The sequence below is a fragment of the Pediculus humanus genome, genomic scaffold (assembly GCF_000006295.1).
Source record: "Pediculus humanus corporis 1103172108279 genomic scaffold, whole genome shotgun sequence".
Lineage (NCBI taxonomy): Eukaryota > Metazoa > Arthropoda > Insecta > Psocodea > Pediculidae > Pediculus > Pediculus humanus.
The window spans coordinates 460,971-481,184 of record NW_002987848.1 but is presented as its reverse complement, the minus strand read 5'-3'; the positions used below and the strand labels follow the sequence as shown (position 1 = coordinate 481,184).

General features: G+C 31.0%; 1 protein-coding gene across 1 annotated transcript in view; it reads left to right on the top strand.

Moving 5' to 3' along the window:
* Positions 1-20,214, top strand: part of Phum_PHUM508900 (Ribosomal protein S6 kinase alpha-5, putative) — a gene marked incomplete at both ends in the record, with an annotated part of 52,265 nt that overhangs the window by 23,213 nt on the left and 8,838 nt on the right. Inside the window, 2 exons of the mRNA XM_002430979.1 lie at positions 12,716-12,826; positions 12,919-12,999. Of these exons, the coding sequence (XP_002431024.1) occupies positions 12,716-12,826; positions 12,919-12,999 (192 nt within the window). The remainder of the gene's footprint in view (positions 1-12,715; positions 12,827-12,918; positions 13,000-20,214) is intronic.

Genomic DNA, 20,214 nt, shown 5'->3' with positions numbered 1-20,214 from the left:
ATCCGTCGGAACCATAATAATAATAATAATAATGTAATGTTGTCAATATTTAAATTGCATAAAAAAAAAAAAAAAGTACTTGTTCAGAATGTTCAGGGTTGAGTTTTGTGTGTCAGTGCCACGATAATATTTTATTATTATTAATTCATCATGTGCTCTATTGCGTTATATGATGGAATTATTCTTGTTCCACTTTTTCAATTTTTTTTTTTTTTTTTTTTTTTTTTTTTCAAATGCGGAATGAGAGATGTTGTTCGATAATGTAACCATCCCTCCCTCCCTCCGTCCTCCTCTTCCGCCTCCGCCGTTGCATCCACCTCCTCCTCCTTGTTTTCCTCCTCCTTTCTAATTCCCCCGCGCCCCGCTTACATACGTACGCGTACTTTTTTTCTTCTCGAATTCGTGTCAATAGATGAATGTTAGTAAGTACGTTTCGAGTGACGTAATTTTTTTTAAAATCATTTTTCTCCTTTTCTGAAATTATTATTTATTTCGGTTTTATGAATTTTCTTCTTTCTCTTTCTTTTTGCATTTTCTTCTTGTTTTTCCATTCGCGTTCCCTTATGTTGGTCACGATGATGATGATGATGATAATTTTCAAGGTTTTTTTTTCGTAAAAATTTTCTTTAAGGTTCGTTGCAAGTCTCATTAAAGTGCATTAAAAATTTTATCGCCACCGTCGCTACCGCCACCACCGCCGCCGCCGTCGCTACTCCATTTTCGCACTTTTTTTCCCTTTCTTTTGTTTCGTTCGCATAACGTTTTTTTTTTTTTTTCACGGTTTTCGATTATGTGGGTTTTCACCTCGTTATTGTAAGAAAATTTAAAAAAAAAAAACATATCGCCGTTATTGGCGTAAAATGTTGCGGCGAACACATTGTTATTATTAATAACATTAAAAATAATAATAATAATAATAACAATGATGATAAAATACCTGCATCAATGAGAATCGACTCCCCTCATTTTTTTAAAAATTTATTTTCTCGCTATGTTCGTTTGTTCTCGTTTCCACTATTATTATTATTATTATCATTATTATTATTATTTATTTATTTATTTATTTATTTATTCTCGTTCCGAAACCGACCTCGATGTTATGTTTAAATAAGTGGAATGAAAAAAAAAAAAAAAATTTTTTTTAATAATACAGAAATGAAGAAAAAAAAAAAAACATAATTCATAAAAATTTTTTTTTTACAATTTACTATCATCATAATCATCATTATTATTATTGTGTTTGTTGTTGTTGTTGTTGTTCACGTTGTTCTTGTTGTTATTTATCGTGTTGTATTTAAATTGTTTTATTATTATATACTTTTGATTCGGTTCATAAAAAACAAACGAACGAAAAAAAAAGAAAAAAAAAAGTTTTATTTTTTTTTTGAAGTTGTTTGTTGTTTGTCGTTGTTGTTTAATTGATTGTCGTAGTGGAAGGAAAGCCTCGAGGGATCGTCGTGTGTGAAAATCAAATCAAAAAAATTAAAAATGTTGCTACATTTAACTTTTTTTTTTTTTTTTTTCGTAATAAATAATAAAACGTGACGGAATCGCAAAAATGGCGAATGGCGACGACGGAGAAAAAAAAATACCACGAGATTCGAACGGAAGCGAGGGTAACGCGAAAGAACAAAGAGAGACGAGTGGGAAACAACAACTCGCAGTGTTACAAACGTACTAAAAAAAAAAAAAATTACGAATTAAAAACAAAACCGGAAATGACGATTTAACGGCAACAGATTTTATTTACGCGCGTGACTCGTTAATACGATCAATTTATGAATTTTTTCTTTTGTTTCGGTTTTATCGTTTTAAATCGACGTTTAATTATTATTATTATTATTAACTTTTTTTTTAAAATTTCGATTTGAAATCCGGTTCGTGGTAACGACAGCGACAGTGACAAAGACAAATTCCAGACTGGAATTTTACGGATTGCGATTTTTTGATTCCTTCTTTCTCTCTCTATCTCTCTCTGTCTTTCTCTTTTTTCTCTTTTTCGACCGTTACTGTTCTTTGGTAGAATTAAGTAACGATAGCAATGAATAATGATAATGATGATGATTTAAAAAAAAAAAAAATGGCGACGGCGGCGGATTTTCGTTTTTCAGATTTTTTTTTTTTTTTCCAATTGACGAACGGGTTTCCTTTATTATCATTATCATTGAAGTTAAAATGAATTTAAAACTTGCTTGTTGTCGAGAGTGGTTATGAAACCGAATACTAAATTCGTTGAGAGAGAGAGAGAGAGTAACTTTTGTAACATGAAATGTTTTTAAAATGTGTCGAATGGGTGGCATTGAACGGTTTTTTTTTTTTTTTTTTTTTTAAATAAAAAATCAACATGAATCGGCCTTGCCATCCAATCAGGGTCACGTGGTTATAAATGCCGAAGAAGAATTTGCAATAATAATTATTATTATTTTCATTATCATTATTATTATTATTTTTTCGAACGATAAATATTCATTAACAAATTTAAAAAACCAAAAAAAAAAAAAAATGTCGAGAGATCAGGTTCGAATTCAGGATATATCAATTGTAAAGGAAGAGGAGGAGGGTGGGAGGGAAGGGAAGAAAAGGGAAGGTGGGAAGGAGGGGAATCCCCGAAAAAGAAACAAAAACAAAATGGCGATAAGTATTTGTTGTAGTATAAAAGCAGTTTCGTTTCAGTTTTTTTTTATTTTTTAATTTTTTTTTATTATTATTATTTAAAATTACGAAAAGTTAATTTAAAAATTTAAATAATTAAAAAAAACCGAAAGAAAACGAAAGGGGACGGAAGGGAACGAAGTGGAAGTGGAAGCAGAAAAAAATTTTTTTTTCTTTTTTTAACCTTTTTTAAAAAAGTTTTTTTTAATTAAGCGCTAATTAGATTTAATCTCGACCTTCCTTATTAATGAAGTATGACTAAGAAAAGGAGAGATGGAAAAAAAAAAGATGGCGGTACCTATGATGATGATGATTATGATGACTGCAAAGTGAATTTTTAAAAAAAGAAAAAAAAATTTAAAAAACAAACTCGAGATTTTTCTTGTTTTTAAACTTGTTAAACAGGTAATCGATCAATCAATCAATCAGTCGGTCGGTCAGTCAGTCGATAAATCGATCGATCGATCGATATTTACCTGTTTTGTAAATTTAAACAAAAAAAAAAAAAAATCGTTGATGACGCGTGATCGACTTTTATCGTGGAAGGAGAGGAAGATAAAAAATTTGAATGTACTCTCGACGTAGGAATCATCATCATCATCATCATCATCATCATCATGATCGTGAAATTGTTTATTAATTTATTTCGAGAAAAAAAAAAAAAAAAGAAAAAAGCAGAAGAATTTTCCATAATTTTATTTACCATTTAAAATTTAAATTTCAAATTTATTTAAAAAAAAAGAGAAAAAATTTCAAGGTCAAAATGTCGGTTGGTGTCATAGAGAAGAACGTGTCGCGCACGCACGCACGCATACACGCACGATCAAAGAGGGAAGGGAGAGGGAGAACAGAAAAAAAGGAAAAATTGCGGCGGAAAAAGGAAACGGATAAAAAAGGAGGGAAAAAAGGTTTTTCGGTTGTCGTTGTCGTTGCGGTCTTTAATTACGCGCGAAACCTTTTTCGAAACCTTTTTCGAAAAGTAATAATAATAATAATAATAAACCGAAAGTAAAAAAAAATAAAATGATGATAATAATAATAATAATAATAATAAAACATCAAAGCTGAGTTTTTTTTTCTACCCTTTCAGGTTTTATTTTTGTACGTTTGAAAAAAGGAAATAACGACGGTTTTACGTCGTCGCCATTTTTAAAAACGGAAAAAAAATTTTTTTTTTTTATAAACCGGAAATAAACGATGTTTGATAATTTAATGAAAGGAACCAAAAAAAAAAAAAATGGCGGAAAATTGTTATGACGATCAAACCGGCGGAAAATGTTTTTTTTTCTTTTTTTTCCTCTCTTTTTTTCCAATTTTTCCCGTCTGGACAAAAAAAAAATTTTGAAAAAGGACAAAGTTGGGAAAAGCTTCGTTTGTTTGTTTGTCGTTTGTTTTTTTTAAAAAAAAAATTGTTTTGTTTGTTTTTGTTTTGGTTTTTCTATCAAAACGTTACGAAAAAAAATTTTTTTTTTCTCTCCTCTCAAAGCTCAAAAGGTTTTGTGGCGATTTTTATTTTATTTTTGATTTTAAATTTTTCGTTTGTAACCTTTTTTGGTTTCGTGATAATTGGGTCGATTTGAAAATTGGAGAGTCTATGGGGGATGGGGAAGGAGGGGTGAGATCGGGTAAAAAATTGTCGGAAAAATGGGAAGGAAATAAAATAAAAATAAAAAAAAAAAACAAATTTTATAATTAATGCTTCGTACGATTGGATTAATATGAGTTAAAACAACAACAATCACAACAACAACAACAACAATAACAACTACAAACACTCAAGGTTGATTGTTTTAAGATCTAAACAAAAAAAAAAAAATTAAAACGGTATGTAATGGTGGGGGGTTTTTTTTTTTTTAAATTTTCTCTCGTTTCCCTTCCTTTCCCCCCAAAAAAACATAGAAAATTTAATTCAATATCAGGACCGTAGGATGTTTTTTTTTTTTTTTTTTTTTTAAATCTCTATAAATAGTAACATTTTTATCTCTCGGGGTCAAAGGTTGAAATATTTTTAATGTATTATTTTGTCGATGTTGAACGAAAGTATTTGAATGCCGTGAATTTTTTTTAGTTTTTTTTTTCTTTCTCTCTCTCTTTCTTTCTCTCTCTCTTTCTTTCTCTCCCACTTTATCTCCTGCAGGTAATTTTAAATTCTGTAGCAATTAAAAAAGAAAGAAACGAAACCGAAACTTTTGTCTCTCTCTCTCTCTCTGGCAAAAGAGAGAACAACAATTACGTGTTGTCGACTCGTGTTAATAAAAAAAAAAATTTTTGTTTTTTCTTTCGTTTTTTATTTTTTACGCGTTTAATAATTAACTTTTATAATTATAATTCTAATAACAATAATAATAATGATGATGATGATGATAATAATAATTAACGTTAAAGATTTATAAAAAAAAAAACAAAAATTAAAAATAAAAAATTTGAAATTAATCAGTTTTAGTCTCCAGGAAAATGATTTTAACTAAGAAATTGTCATTATTATTCCTATTATTATTATTATTAAGTTTCTAAAATAATTTGTATATTGTTACTGAAGAGGGCGGGGGGGGGGCGGAGTAAGAGGAAATTTTTCATCGTTCGATAATATATATATATATATATTCGTAAAAAAAAAAAAATTTCGCGGTCGGCAAAAAAGGGGAGTCGGCGGCAAACGAGCGGTAAACGGACGGCAAACGGAAGTTTTCATACGCGAAAAAATTATAATTGTTTTTTTTTCTTGTTAATAAGAGATGAAATAAACTCAAAAAAAAAATTAATATATATATATATATATATATATATATATATATATATATATATATATATATGTATGTATGTATGTATATTAAGGCGGATGACCTTTTAGATTGCGCGGATTTCTAATGTGTGTATGCGTGCGTGCGTGCGTACGTGCGTGCGCGTGCGTGTTTTTTTTTTTTTTTTTTAAAAACAAAGTTCACCAACCCATTATCTTGGAATTTGTTTCCATTAGTGGTAAATTAAGAAGAAATTTAATTTTGTCTCGTTTTATCATCGTATCGCGACTTTTTTTTTTCTTTCTTTTTTGCCATAAAAACTGTTCGAACGTGTGTGTGTGTGAGAGAAAGAGAGAAAGAGGAAGAGGGAGGGGAGGGGCAAAAATGATAAATATGTCATTTTCAAAGCCTTCGTCGCATTTGTAATATTGTTTTTAACGATCGAATAAGTATATATGTACGTATTTAAAAACAAACGAAATCGAATTCGTTCAAAGGTCATCATCATTCGTTCGTTCGTTCGTTTTGTTTTAAAGAAAAGAAAGAAAAAAAACAAACAAACAAACAAACATTAAAATCGAATCGGTTGTTGTTATCGTTAATGATTTGTGTTGTATCATCGACGACGACGACGACGACAAAGACGACGACTTGCGTTGTTAAAAAAAAATTTAATAAAATAAAATAACATCGGTTTCTTTTCTGAACATTTTTTTCTCCTCTTCTCTCTTCTTCTCTCTTTCCCTTCCCCCCAACATCTCTCTCTCTCTCTCTCTTTCTCTCTCATTTTTTTTTTTAAATGTGAAATCGTCGTTTTAATTTTTTTTGTCAAAAAAAATTTTAAAAATTAAATTTAAAATTTTATATTTAAAAACACTTTCACAATTTTAATGTATTCGAGTATAATAATAATAATATTAATTTAAACGCTATTTGGAATTTGCCAAACAAACTCTTTTTCCTTCCTTCTCACACTCTACCTCTCTCTCTCTCTCTCTCTCACTTTAGAAAGTTAATTTTAAATTGCTATTTAAAGAAAAAAAAAAAAAGAGAAAAAAAAAAAATTTTTTTTTTACGTACGAAAACGTGAACGAGAACGACCGCGATGGAATTTTTTTTTTTTTGAAATGGGAGAAGGAGGAGGGGAAGGGGAAGAGAGAAGAGGGGAGGAGAAGGAGGAAGCGGAAGTAGTTTAAAATTTCTAGAAAAAAAGGTTTTACGAATATATGTAGATCAATCATTCTTAGATTTGAGACGAAAAAAAAAAAATAGGAATTGAATGGAAATGAGAATATTTTGCGTATCGAAAAAATGATGATAATGATGATGATTTCGTTTGTTGTCTAAAACCACGACATTTTTTTTTTCATTTTGAATGGAAAGCGGCCGCGATTTTTATGATATTTTAAAAGTAAAAAGTTTTGCTCAAAGGTAAATTTTTTTTTTTTTTTTGTTGTTCGGTCTTTGGTTGGCGGTTTTTTTTTTAATTCCGGAGGTAGAGAAGGAGGAGGGGGAAGGAGGAATTAATAAATCAACCGGAGGGGAAATTTTTAAAAATAGGAATTTTTACGGTGGCGGCGGCGGCGGCGGCGGGAGAGCACAAAAAAAAAGTCGCTCAAGTACGTACGATTTTAAAATCGAATGCGGAAATTGATAAAAATAAATAAAATGCGGCGGTTCTTTGAGTTTATCGATCGGTCGATCGATCGATCGATTATCGATCCCTCGAAAAATAAGAAAAATGAGGAGCTTATGATGTTTGACCTTTTTTAAAAAAAAGAGGTTACGAAAACTAATGAAAGTTTTTCTTCAACGAGGCAATTTTTTATAAGTTGGTCAAATAAATTTTCTATATATAAAATAATTAACGAACGTTTTTTTTTCGGGATAGCCCCCCTCCTCCTCCCTCTCTCTTTCTCCCGCCCCTTCTGTTCGCGTTCCTTTTTCCGCGTCCAAAAATATCACAATTCTCATTATTATATATATAAATTATTTGTTAACTCACGCACGGTTGCGTGCGTACGCAAAAAAAAAAAAAAAAAAAAAAAACATTTTGGTAACCCAATAACCTACTTTTTCGCACACTTTCACATAATCTCTCTATCATTGATGGTTAATCATTGGAAAAAATTATCATTATCATTATCATTATCATTATCATAATTATTATTAAATTTATTTATTTATTTATTAATTTTTTACTTTACGATGAGTTTAAACGATAATAATTTCTGCGTTTGTTAAATTCTAACTAACGGATTTCTCGAAAAAGTTTTAAAAAAAATTCGTTAGAAGAAGATGGAGTAAGAGGGGGGAGGAGAAGGGGAGGAGGAAGTGAAAAATTGAAAAACTCGAATGAAGTAGGAAAAGGTGAAGGACGTTTAAAACGTTTGACATAGTTTTTTTTTTTTTTTTCGGCGAAGATGATAAAAAAAAAACGACGACAAGTACAACAACCACCAGAACAACCAGAACAAGAATCAAAAGTGGAGTAGAACAGTCACGATTTTCTATTACATCCTATCGGTTGAAATATTGCATTCGATATTATCATTATTATCATTATTATTATTATTATTATTATTATTATTATTATTATTAATAATTTTTTTACATGTATTTTTGATGAAAATTACGTCATAACGTCGCGCAAAAATTGAAATTTCATTACGGTTGTGTTTGTGGTTGTTGTTGTTAAAAAAAAAAAAAATTCGTCTTGAAATGTTTTTGAATCGTCGAATCTAACGCCACGTTTGCGTTGCGTGTGCGTGTGCGTGCGTTTTAGTAGTACTTAATCATCTTGTTCTTTTTTTAACTAATACTAAGGAGTGAGAACGTAGAGAGAGTACGAACGTCCGAGTGAGAGAGAGAGAGAAGAAACACTTCGAATATTATTATTATTACGTTCGCCCGCCATATTGTGTGTGTGTATGTCTTCCGGTTCCTTCCCCTTGACCTTCCTTCTTTTCCGTTCTCTTCTTTACCCTTTCCTCTCAAAAGTAGAATTTTCCGCAAGGTTATAAAAAAAAACGCCGATGAGGGAAACGAATAAGAAATAAAGAAAAAGAAAAATTTGTCTTTTCTCTGTCGTCTGCTATAAATACCGTATACCGGTCTAGCTATGACCCAGAAACCTCATTTTCGTTTACTCTCTACTCGCTATTTAAAACCACGAAACTATGTCCGCATTTAATAATAATAATAATAATAATAATAATAATAATAATAATAATAACGATTATATGAGAATTCGAGAATAATTGCAACGGGCTGATGAGGAAGGTAGGGAGGGAGGTGGGAGGATGGGAGGATCGCGGGGGGCAGGCAGGCGGGCAACCGGTAACCGGTCGGTCGGTCGGTTGGTTGTAATTCGATAACCGCATTCCACGATCGTTTGACTTTTGCAACAATAATCGAGTTGTTTGGAAAAAACGGTGAGCGAGTCCGCGAGAGAATTGAGTGAGTGAGAGAGAGAGAGAGAGAGAGGTAGGGGAGAGTAAGGGCATAAGAGAGAGAAAGAAACTGGTAAGGAAGGGAATCGCCGTAAAAAAAAAAAAAAAAAAAAAAAAAAACAACCGAGGCGAGTTATTTTAAAGTACGGTGCCGACCTTGCCTTCATGCTTTTGTATTATTATTATTATTATTATCATTATTATTATTAAATCGAAGACAACCTGATACTCGGGCTCAAAGCCGATTTTTTTTTCTATTTGACCTCGCCTCGAGGAATTAACACGTTCAAAGCAATTTTCCTTTCCATTCGATATTTTATCGTCCGTGGGTGAGATTATTATTATTATTATTATTATTATTATTATTATTATTATTATTATTATTATTATTATTATTATTATTATTATTGCTATCATAATCGTAATCATCATTATCATCATCATCATCATCATCGCTTACTTTTTCTCTCGCTCTTCGATTATATAAATTTTTCTAAGTGCCGGATATCGTTTTCAATATGGCCGAATTTACGGTCATAATATTTTCATTTGCGATCCTTTACTTAAAATTACTTTTCGCGTTTGTTCTATCGAATGTGTGTGTGTGTGTGCGTGCGTGTGTGCGTGTGTAACAACAAACGAACAAACGATTTGTTTTTTATTCAATGCGGTCAACTTTCTAAATTTTTTTTTTTTTTTTTTTTTAAATGTTTGTTGTATATATGTAGAAATTTAAAGGAAAAAAACTGAAAATTTTTCGTTTAGTTTTCTCTCTCTCTCTCTCTCTCGCTCTCTGTTTCTCTCACTTTCCCTCTCTTTCTTTTCTCGGAGCTTTTCCTCTTTTCTTTTTTTTTTTTTTTTTTATTATTTCGTGCATAAACCGCGTAATTAAAGTTTTATTATTTTCTCCAGAAGAAAAAAAAGCTGTCGTTTTTTTTTTCTTAGAAGGAGGAAAGGGGAAAGGGGAAAAGGGAAAGGGGGGCAAGTTAAAGTTTTTTTTTCCTGTCGTGACGTTTCGCTTCCGCCTTTTTCTTTTCTTTTCTTTTTTCAAAAATTATGTTTTAATCGTGGTTCGAAAAGAAAAGAAAAATGAAACTTGTTCAAGGTTATTACTACTAAAAGAAAGAAAGTGGATGTGTTTTATTTATAAATTATTTTTTTTTTTGTTTGTTTTGTACCTCGAAGGTAATTCTTTTTCCGGTGTCTTTCCTTTCCCCACCCCCATCATCCCTTCTTCTTCCCCCCTGGATACAAAAAAAAGGAAAAAAATAGAAAAAGTTGTTAATTAATCAATAAGAATGAAGTAATAAATGGTGGCACTTTATCGTACTTATTTTTCTATTTTTCCTATTTTCTTTCTCTCTTTCTCTCTCTCTCTCTCTCTTTTTTTTGGGTTCGGTAAGTTTGGTGTGTGCGTGTGCGTTAACATTTTGAAAAGTTAAATAAAAGAAAGAAAAAAAAAGTTATTTGTTGGGGGGCGAAGTGATCACGATGATCGCGTTTCGTGATTTTAGAAAAAATTTCCATTCGTTGTAACAAATTTCTTCTGACACGTTCGTTGCAACTTTGCAGCGACGTGTGCAAACAAAAAAAAAAAAATTGGGAGGAGGGGTAGGAAAAGATTTTTAAAATGACGTAACGGCGGGCAAAACCTGGAAAAATTTGATTTGATTTTTTTTTCTCTCTTCAATTTTCCCGAGTTTTTCCAGTCGAAAAAAAAAATTTTTTGTGAATCCATGGGATGAGAGAGAAAGAGAGAGAGAGGGAGAGGAAAAAGGAAAATACGAAAGGAAATTATTGTTTCGTTTATTTATTTATTTGCTTTGTTTGTTTGTTTGTCTGCTTGTTTGTTTTTTCGTTTTTAATGATGATGATGATAATTTTAAACAAAAAAAAAAATTTTCAAAGGAAAATTCAAAAAAAAGAAAAAAAAGGGTTTTCGATTTGAAAACGTTTTCATAATATTAATAATAATAATACTAATTTATTTAATAAAATAAACTTTTCGTTTGTAAATCGCCATTGTGAATCGATGAACTGCCGAGAAATTTTTTTTCTTATTTCCTTCGAAACTATAATAATAATAATAATAATAATAATAATTTTACTAAGGAACGATAATAATAATAAAAAATAATTATCATTATCGTGTGAATCGTCATAGTCGTCGTTGACGTCGTAGAAATTGAACGTGGAATTAAAACGAAAAATAATTAAGTAAAAATTTAAAAAAAAAAAAAAAGTTTAGGAAACGGAGGGGAAAAAAAATAGCGGTCGATGACGACGACGGATTACTACTACTACCACGACGATTATGACAGTTGTGGTAATAATAATAATAATTTTAATATTTATTTCACGGTTTTTCAAGATGGTTGTTAACTTGTTGGAAGAAAAAAAAAAGTTAATATCGGGTATTAATTAAAATTTTAAATTAATTATGATGATATTAAATATTATTATTATTATTATTTATTTCGTAATAATCTAGTTAGAAAGCTAGAGAAATGAATGACAATAATGATGATGATAATGGTGACGAAAGATAATAAAATATCGATTGAAAGAAAAAAGAGAATGTATAAAATTTTGTGGAAATAAAGGGAAAAGAAAAGAAAGGAAAATTGTGGAAGAAAAAAAACAAAAAGCAAACAAGTGGAAGAAGAAGAAGAGGAAGAAAAAGAATGGATGATGATGATGATGATTAAAAATGAAAGGAAAAAAAAAAAAAAAGAGAAAACGTTGAGGATAATTGAAAAAAATTTTTTTTTTGAGGAAAACGTTGCAATTTTTTTAAGTTTTTTCTTTTAAGATGAAATTGAATAACGAGGAGAAAGGAGAGAGGTAGGGAGGGGTGGAATGGAGAAGGGGAAGAAAGGAAAAAGGAAAAAACGCGACCTGGATGAAATGGAACGCGAGGAGATGGTTTGAGAATCAATTAATAATAATTAAATTTTTATTTTATTTATTCGAGGAGTTGAATGTTTTTTAAAACGACTTTGTTACAAAAAGAAAAAATGAAGAGATGAGTTAATGTGTAAGTAAAGAGTTCAAAAGAGAATAAGAGAGAGAGAGAGAGAGGGGCGGGAGAGAAAGAGAGAGAAAGGAAAAAGGGTTTCGGGTAAAGAAAATAATTTTCCTGTACGTGATCGGGAAAAAGAGAAATAAAATCGAACAAAGGATTGTTTAAAAAAAAAATAAAAAAAAGATCGAAAGGAAATGAAAGGAAGGACGTTCAAAAGATTTTCGTACTGAACAAACAAGGAAAGACAACAACAACAACAACAACTACAGCAACAAAAGCAACAGAAACTTTTACGGAAAAGAAAAATAATTTTTTTATTTTTTTTTTTACAAACGAAAAATAAAATGCGATCAAATTTTTTTTATATTTTAAAGAGAGAGAGAGAGAAAAGAAGGTGGAAAAGATAGAGAGAGATAGAGAGATAAAAGAAAAGGGAAAAGAGAGAGAGAGATAGAGAGGAAAATTAGTTTTCTGTGTTTTAATGATATTAAAATTTAAAATGGTGGATGGGCGTACGGGTAAGGTACGGGTACCACCACCACGTTTTCCTTCTTATTTTCAAAAACCTGAAATCGAACAGACGATGAACCTCTAAAGCACACTCAAACCGGATGATAATAATAATAAAAACTGATAAATAATAATAATAATACTACCAATAGTTTAATAATAATAATAACAGCTGATAATAGTTTGCACGCGTGCCGTTTAGATTTTTCATTCTGTGTCTGTGTCGAATAAAATGATGATGATGATGATGATGAGCGAGTGACGTAGTAGCGGTGTTGCCGTTTTATTTCGTATCATTAACATTATTATTAACATATTTTTTTTGTCTTTTCCAGCTTGGCATAATATATAGAGACATAAAATTGGAAAACATACTTTTGGATTCTCAAGGGCACATTGTACTCACAGATTTTGGTCTTAGTAAAGAGTTCCTACCTCACGAAAAGGTAAAAATCTATTCATTCATTCATTCATTCATTCGTTCATTCAATGATTTAATAATAATAATAATGATAAAATTGTTTATTTTTTTTGTCAGGATCAGAGAGCTTATTCATTTTGTGGAACAATAGAGTATATGGCTCCAGAAGTGGTTCGAGGGAACAACGGTCACGATATTGTAAGTTTTTATTTCTTTTTTTTTTTTTTTTGTCGCACCGCAGCATCCCCCCTCTCCCTCTCTTTCCTCTCTCACACATCTTTTTTATTTTTATTACTATTATCATCGTATAAAATTTTTTTCCCTTTCGGTCGTAAACTAGAAAGAGAGAAAGAGAGAGAGAAATGGTTAATACGACGACGTTGTAAAGAAGAATTTTTTTTTAGATATTTTACGAGAATTTGACGCGTTCGCACCACGTTCGTTTGTTGTTTATGTTTTGTTAGAGAAAAGTTTTCCAAAAAAAAAAGGAAACGGAAGTGAGAGAGTCGCGGATGAACGTAGTATGAAATTTTTTTTTAAAAGGGAAAACACAGAAAACGGCCTTGATGAGTATGTCAAACGCGACCCAGTTTTTTTTTACTTTCTGGCCGATAATGAAAACTGGAATTTTTTCTTTCTATTTACACGATGCGAAAGACGCAAACGACAAACGACAAACGACGACGTCGCAATTGGCATTTCGGTTTTTTTTTTTTTTTTCAAATGCCACGAATTCAATAGAAAAGAGTAGTTGACGATCTCGATGGTTATTGTCGTAAATAACAACTAAAAAAAAAAAAAAAAAAAATAATAATAATAATAATAATAATAATCGGGGCATTAAATCCCGACGTGTAAATTTTTTTTTTTTTCCTCTTCGCGTTTGTTTGTTCGTTTGTTTGTTTGTTTGTGTCGAGGAGAAGACCTCGCACTTGATTCTCCTTTTTTTTCACCTCGTTTAAAATCCTTGAACTGAAAAAATATTTAAAAAATTGACCCTAATTCTTTTGGATTTTCCAGTTTTTCCTTCTTCTTAAATTTTTTTTTTTGGTAGAGAGAGATAGAGAGAGACAGAGAGAGAAAGAGGAGGGAGAAAAAGAGGTGGAGAGGGAAGCAATACGGGGAGGAAGATGGGAAAAAACAAAAAGTTTTTTGAAATTTTTAATTTTTATTTTAAAATCTTTTTTCCCGCCTCCCTTTCCCTTTTCCCGCCTCCCCTTCCTCCTCTTTTTTTTTTCATTATGATTTTGATGAAGGAAATTTGATGTTTGTGGGATGAGAGTCGGGGCGGTCGAGAGTTTTCTTCTGGAGAAAAAAAAAAAAATCAGAAGAAATTTGTTGTTTTTCATCTTCTCATCTTTTTTAATTTTTTTTTTTTTTTAATTAAATTTCTTGTCAGGTTTTAATGTTTTTTTTCACTTCTGGAGAAAGAAAAAAAGTCAATGCCGTGCAGTATAATAATAATAATAATAATAAATTTTTCCAGGTATTATTATTTAAAAAGTTTGAAATGGTTGCCTGGAATTACTTTTTTTAATAAAATTTAATTTAATTTGAAATGTTTTTGCGTGTTATCACTGGGGTTTTTTTTTTGATAACATTTCACAATAGTTAAAAATTCCAGGTTTTCTGGAATTATTTTTCACAGTTGTTGTCGTCGCGTTTTTTTTTTTTTTAAGGTTCTTTTACCTACCTGCGTTATCGAATTGAAACGAGGTCGAATTTCTTTTTTGTTTTCTTTTCTCTCTATTCAAAAGTTTTTGAAAAAAAAAGCAGAAGAAAAAGAAAAAAACCTTGAATGATGAAAACATGCGAAGAATTGCAAATGAAAATAATTTTTTTTTTTAATCGTTTGTCGTTTGTTTGTTTGTTTGTTTGTTTCTGATACTCATTCAGGTTGCGTGTCACAAGCGTAAAAAAAAAAAGAAAAAAAAAATTTTTTTTTTTTTTTTCGCTGGAATTTCGGATGGAATTTAGAAATTTTTGTTTGTTCGTTTGTTGGTTGGTTCGAATCTTGTTTGTTATTACTCCAACGGTCAATGTGTAATTTTTTTTACAGGTTGTACCTTACTTCTCTTCTGTTATTACTTAACACGTCCTTGAATGACCTCGACACGATTCAGGCTTGTGACCGGGTTTGAAATCATTTCTATCGGTCGGTCCTACTTTCTTTTGTTGAAGAAATAAAAAAAAATTCCAAAATGTTTTCTGATTTTCCGTTTTGACCCTTTGACGTGGGATGTAGCAAATGAAAGAGAACGTTCCATAGCATGTATCGTGTCATTAGACGATAATTACAGGGTGGAAAAAGGCGGCGAATCGAACAACGACGGCAAAGACGACGACGACACGAATCTTTCGCTCATGCGTTTGTATTTTTTTCAAATCTTTTTTTTTTTATTTCCCATTCGTGAAACGAATAGAAATCGATAAATCGATCGATCGACCGATCGGTCGATTCATCCATCGACACCACCTGTTGAATTTTTTTTTTCGTTGAATTGTCATCATCACGATTACATTTTCGTATTTTGTTATTTGCTACGTGTTCGATCGTATCTATCTTTTTTCCGGTTTTGGATCCCTGTCATTTGTATTATTATTATTATTATCGTTCACGAATAATGTCGTACAGTTTCTGAAGAGAGAGAGAGAGACGCGAATGATGTTTATGATTGAGATAAAAAGAAAAACTCGCGCGGGTTGCGCAAAAATCAATACAATGTACAATTAAAATTTCAAGGTAATTAGGCCTTGGCTTGAGTTGAAAGTGAAAGTTGTTTGTCCTCATTTTTACTTTCTTCTTTGGTAAAAAAGAAAAGAAATGAAGGAGGGAGAGAGTGAGAGAGGGAAGGGAAGAGAGAGGATGAGAGAGAAAGACGAAAGTAAGATGGATATTAAATCCATTCGCACACTCTTTGAAAAGTAAATAATAATATACGTGGCAGTAAGTAGATTTTTCTAATACGTGTGATGAAAAAAACAAAAAAAATTCGTACTTCCGTTCATTTACCGGAAACACTCTTTCCTCATTCGTTTAACACTCACTCTTTGAAAATTTTCTGGGAAAAAGGTTTTGGCAAAAATTTGGAACGACGACCACATGCTCGACGATGAATTACGAAACGAATTTTTTTTTTTTTTTTTAAGATTTTCGTTTTTTCGCTTTCCCGGAAGTAGTTAAATGACACGAAATGCACGTTCGCTAACACCGAAAAAAGTATAAATATGTTTTTTTTTTTTTTCTGCTTGAACAATGATGCATTAAATTCAAGAGAATTTTTTTTTTTTTTATAATAAAAGAATTTCGAAATGTTGATGACCTCCATTTATTACAAATGTATAATATTATATATATAAATATATTTGAGAATAACTAACAGTAAAACGAGATCCGTGCCTGCCTGCCTGCTTGCCTGCCTACCTGCCTGCCAACCTACCTAACTGCGTCCCTGCGTCCCTCCGTACCTACCTGCCCACCTGCGCGTGATGACTGTCAACCTATCTATCTACCGTTGTAATCGTTTTACATTTAAACTTTTTTTTTGTTAAAAAAATGTATTTGATTTTGGTGAAAATTTTAAACACGTGCGTGCGTGAGTGCGTACGTGCACGTGTCGTCATCGATGATAACGTTAATAAAATCGTAACGGTTTTTTTCTTCTTGTAGGCGTTCGAGTCTAAAAAAAAAATTTGTCGAATGTATTATGTGTTGTCGCTCGTGTATAAATTTGTCGTGTCAATAATTAATCGTAATCGAATTGGAATTTTGAAATGGAAAAGTGTCACTAACGACGGTGACAATGGTAGGATCGCGTCGCGTTCGGCACGTGATCACGATTATACATAACAGGGCCAATTTTGTGGTCATTTTTTTTTGTTTTCATTACGCGTGACAGCGAGATATTTATTATCAACTGGAAAACTCGAAGCGGCGGGTGCGGGGGTTGCGGAAAGCGAGGGTAAAAAAGGGGGAGGGAAAATGTAGTTAATTTTTCTCGGGGTTTTTATAGCGCTCTATAAATTTTTTTTTTTTTTTTTTTTTCAAAAAAAAGAAAGCATTTCCCATCGAACGCGTTTTACGAGTTTGTTTGACGAGTTAAAAAAAAAAAAATTTTCTTTTGAATAGTTATTATTATTATTATTTCTTTTCCACGGTTAGAAAAGGATTGTTAATTAAACGTGTCAATATATTGAATCGAATTAGAAGATTTGTTGTTTTTTTTTTTTTTTTAAGCTTTTTTTCGAAGGCGTTATGGTTCTGACCTAAGAAGGTCGTCGTCGTAGTCGTCGTCGTTTCAATTCTCGAATGAATGAAATGCTGGGGAGGGGGAAAAGGGAGGGAAAATCGATAAAGAGAAAGATGAAAAATGTTACGAAAGGTCACGTAAACCGAATGTTCCACATTTACCCAAAGAAAAAAAAAAGTAATAATTTTTTTTTTCGCACGTTCGGAGAGCCCGAACGGAAACATTGCAAACGAGAAAATATTTCGACTCCCCCCTTTCCCCCTTCCCTCCTTCTCTCATTTTCCTTCACGCGAAATTTCGATTCGTTCGTAAACCCGTTTGAACCCGTTCGAGTAAAATTTTCCACGAAAAAAAAAAAGGAAAATTTTTTGGTGTTTGGTTGTTTGATTTTATCGATATATCGATCGATTAATCGATGAATGTTAACAACAACAACAACAACTTCATTACATCGTTTTCGTCGCATTCGTCGTCGTCGTGTTAGCAAGGAGCGTAGTAATGTTATTTTTATTCAAATTAAAATTAAATCCACGTCACGTTTCGTTGATTCTACTGCCACGAAATTAAACGTGGGGTCGTTTTCGTTTCGTTTCGTTCCGTTTTTTTTCTAAGGCTAATAATTTGTTGTTTGTTTACGTTAAATCAAGTGAAAGAGAATTTTTTGAAATTTTTAATAAAAAAAAAAAAACTCCCACGGGATTATTATGCAATTTATTTATAAGAAAAGGATAATAATGATAATTTTCATTAACACCTACGACGAACGTTATGAAAAAAAAATAAAAATAATAAAAATAGAAAATGAATTGGAAGAAGAAACAAAAAAAAAAAAAAAAATTTTGCAATTTTCGCGATTGAGAGACCGAAGAAAAAAAAATAAAAAAAATAAAGATGGCGTCTTTTCGGTGGGTGGTTTCAAGAGATTTTTATTGATTTTTTTTTTTTTAAATGGTTAAAATCAATTTATTTTGTTTTTAAAAATTATCTCCCGTCCCTTTTTCTAATTTTTTCTCACCTTTTGCGTCTTACAAATTTTTTTTTTTTTTAAATCGAAATCAAAATTCGTAATTTTTTCATCGCCTCCTTCTCCTCCTCCCCGTGCTCCCATTCTTCCCCTCATCCCTCCCCATTCTCCCTGCCTCCTCCTTCACGTCAATCCTCTTCTCTTTTACTTGAAAATAAAAATGGCGACGACTGGAGTCACGTTTAAAATTAGATATTGAAATGAATGTCTCACCGATGATGATGATAATTTTGTTTTTTATTATTATTATTATTGTTATTATTTTTACATCTGAAGGAAATTTCTAGAGGGAATTAATAAATAATATTAATAATAATAATGATAATAATAATAATAATATTTTTTCGAACGATGATTTATCGCGATGAAAAAAAAAAAATTTCCAGTTTTGGTCTCACCATCAAAAAAAAAAAGTCTACGTTTTAATCTGGGCGGAGGATGATTATTTATTTATTTATATATATATTATTATAACAAACGTAAGGACGAAAGGAATGAATGAATCAATGAATGATAGAATGAATGAATGGGAATTCACGGTAAGCGTGAGTTTTTTTTTTACACAATCGTAGTTTCGATTACAAGAAGGATTTTTTTGAAATGTGTATTCGAGAGATTCATGTTAAAAACAAAATGGCAGCCATTTTTAAAAATATACAATTTCCAGGCCGTTAAAAAAAAAAAAAAAAAAAAAAAAATTTGTCATTTTTTGTTGTGACATTTTATACGAATGCTTGGATTTTACTTTTCTTTCTTTTCCCCTTCCCTCCCCGCTTCTCACCCCCCAGCTTTATCGCACTCCGATTCAACAAGTTTTTGTTGTTGTTAAAATGATTGACGGTCGCGGTGTGGTGTCGCATTCTATCGTTAAAAATATAAAACAATAATTACTATTCATCATTTACGAAGAATAAAAAGGTAGAGAGAGGAAGGAGAGGAAAGCGGGGGAGTAGGAGAGGAGAGAGAGAGGGAAAAAAAAGGTTTACAAATTGAATTTAAAAAAAGAAAATTTTACGCAATGATTTTTTTTTTTTTCTATGAAATGTTTAAAGTGAAAAGTTTAAAAGGAAAAAAAAAAAGAAAAAGTGGGGGGGGATGAAAGTTTAAAAGAAGGCGAAGTGAGTAGGGGGAAGGGGAGGAGAGGGAAAGGAAAAGTTGTGGAAAAAGAATAAAAAAAAAAAAAAAGAAAAAAAGTGAAGCGGAAGGAAAAAGAAAAATTCGTGTAGAAAAATGACAGAAGGTTCGAGTAGTTAAGTTTTTTTTTTTCTTTTCTCTTCTTTTTCTTTTTAAAATTTTTATTTCGTGAAAACAAAGACAAAAAGGAAAAAAAGGAAAAGAAAAAAAAAGGAAAAAAAGAAGAAAAAAAAGGAAAAACGTTCGCGAGTTATGAAAAGTCGTAAAATAAAGTTTTCTCGAGAGATGAAGTTAAAGTTGAAACGACTTTTTTTCCAAAATTTTTTTTTTCTTTCCTTTTTTTCCTTTTTCTTTCATTGAATTTTCATTGTTTCGTAAAAGTGATTTTTCCTTTTTTTTTTGTTAAACGAACTGTTTCTAACTAGGGAAAAAGTAAGCCAAAAAACATAAAAAATAAAAAAAAAGAAGCAAATTTGAATTTTCCTTTTAAAAGGAAAAAAAAGGAAAAAAAAATGAGGAAAAAGGAAGAAAAAGGAAAAGGTGGAAAAATGAAAAAGTTTTTTTTTTTTTGTATTTCAATTTTTTAGTTTTTAATTTTTTCACCCCCGTCCTTCCCCCCCAAAAGAAAAAAGAAAAAAAAGAAAATTGCACGAATGAATTTTGATGCTTTTCTCTCCCTTTCTCTCTCACTCTCTCTTTGTATCTTTCTGTTTCTCTCTCTCTCTCTTATCAATTACGAAAAGTATTTTGTCATAAAATGAAAAAAAAATTTATGTGAAAAGAAACAAAAAAAAAATTTTTTTTATTTCGTGTGAAAATGTTATAAGAGTTACCGGAAAAGGGTTTTTAAAACTATTTCCGGTTTGACGACGACCATTTAATTTTTTTTTAACGATCGTAAAATTTTTCTTTTAGGGGATTCCGATCATCCACCTCCTTCCCTTCCCCTCCCAATCCGTGGCGTATAAAATATTTTTTTACGATGGAAAAAAAATTTTTTTTTTT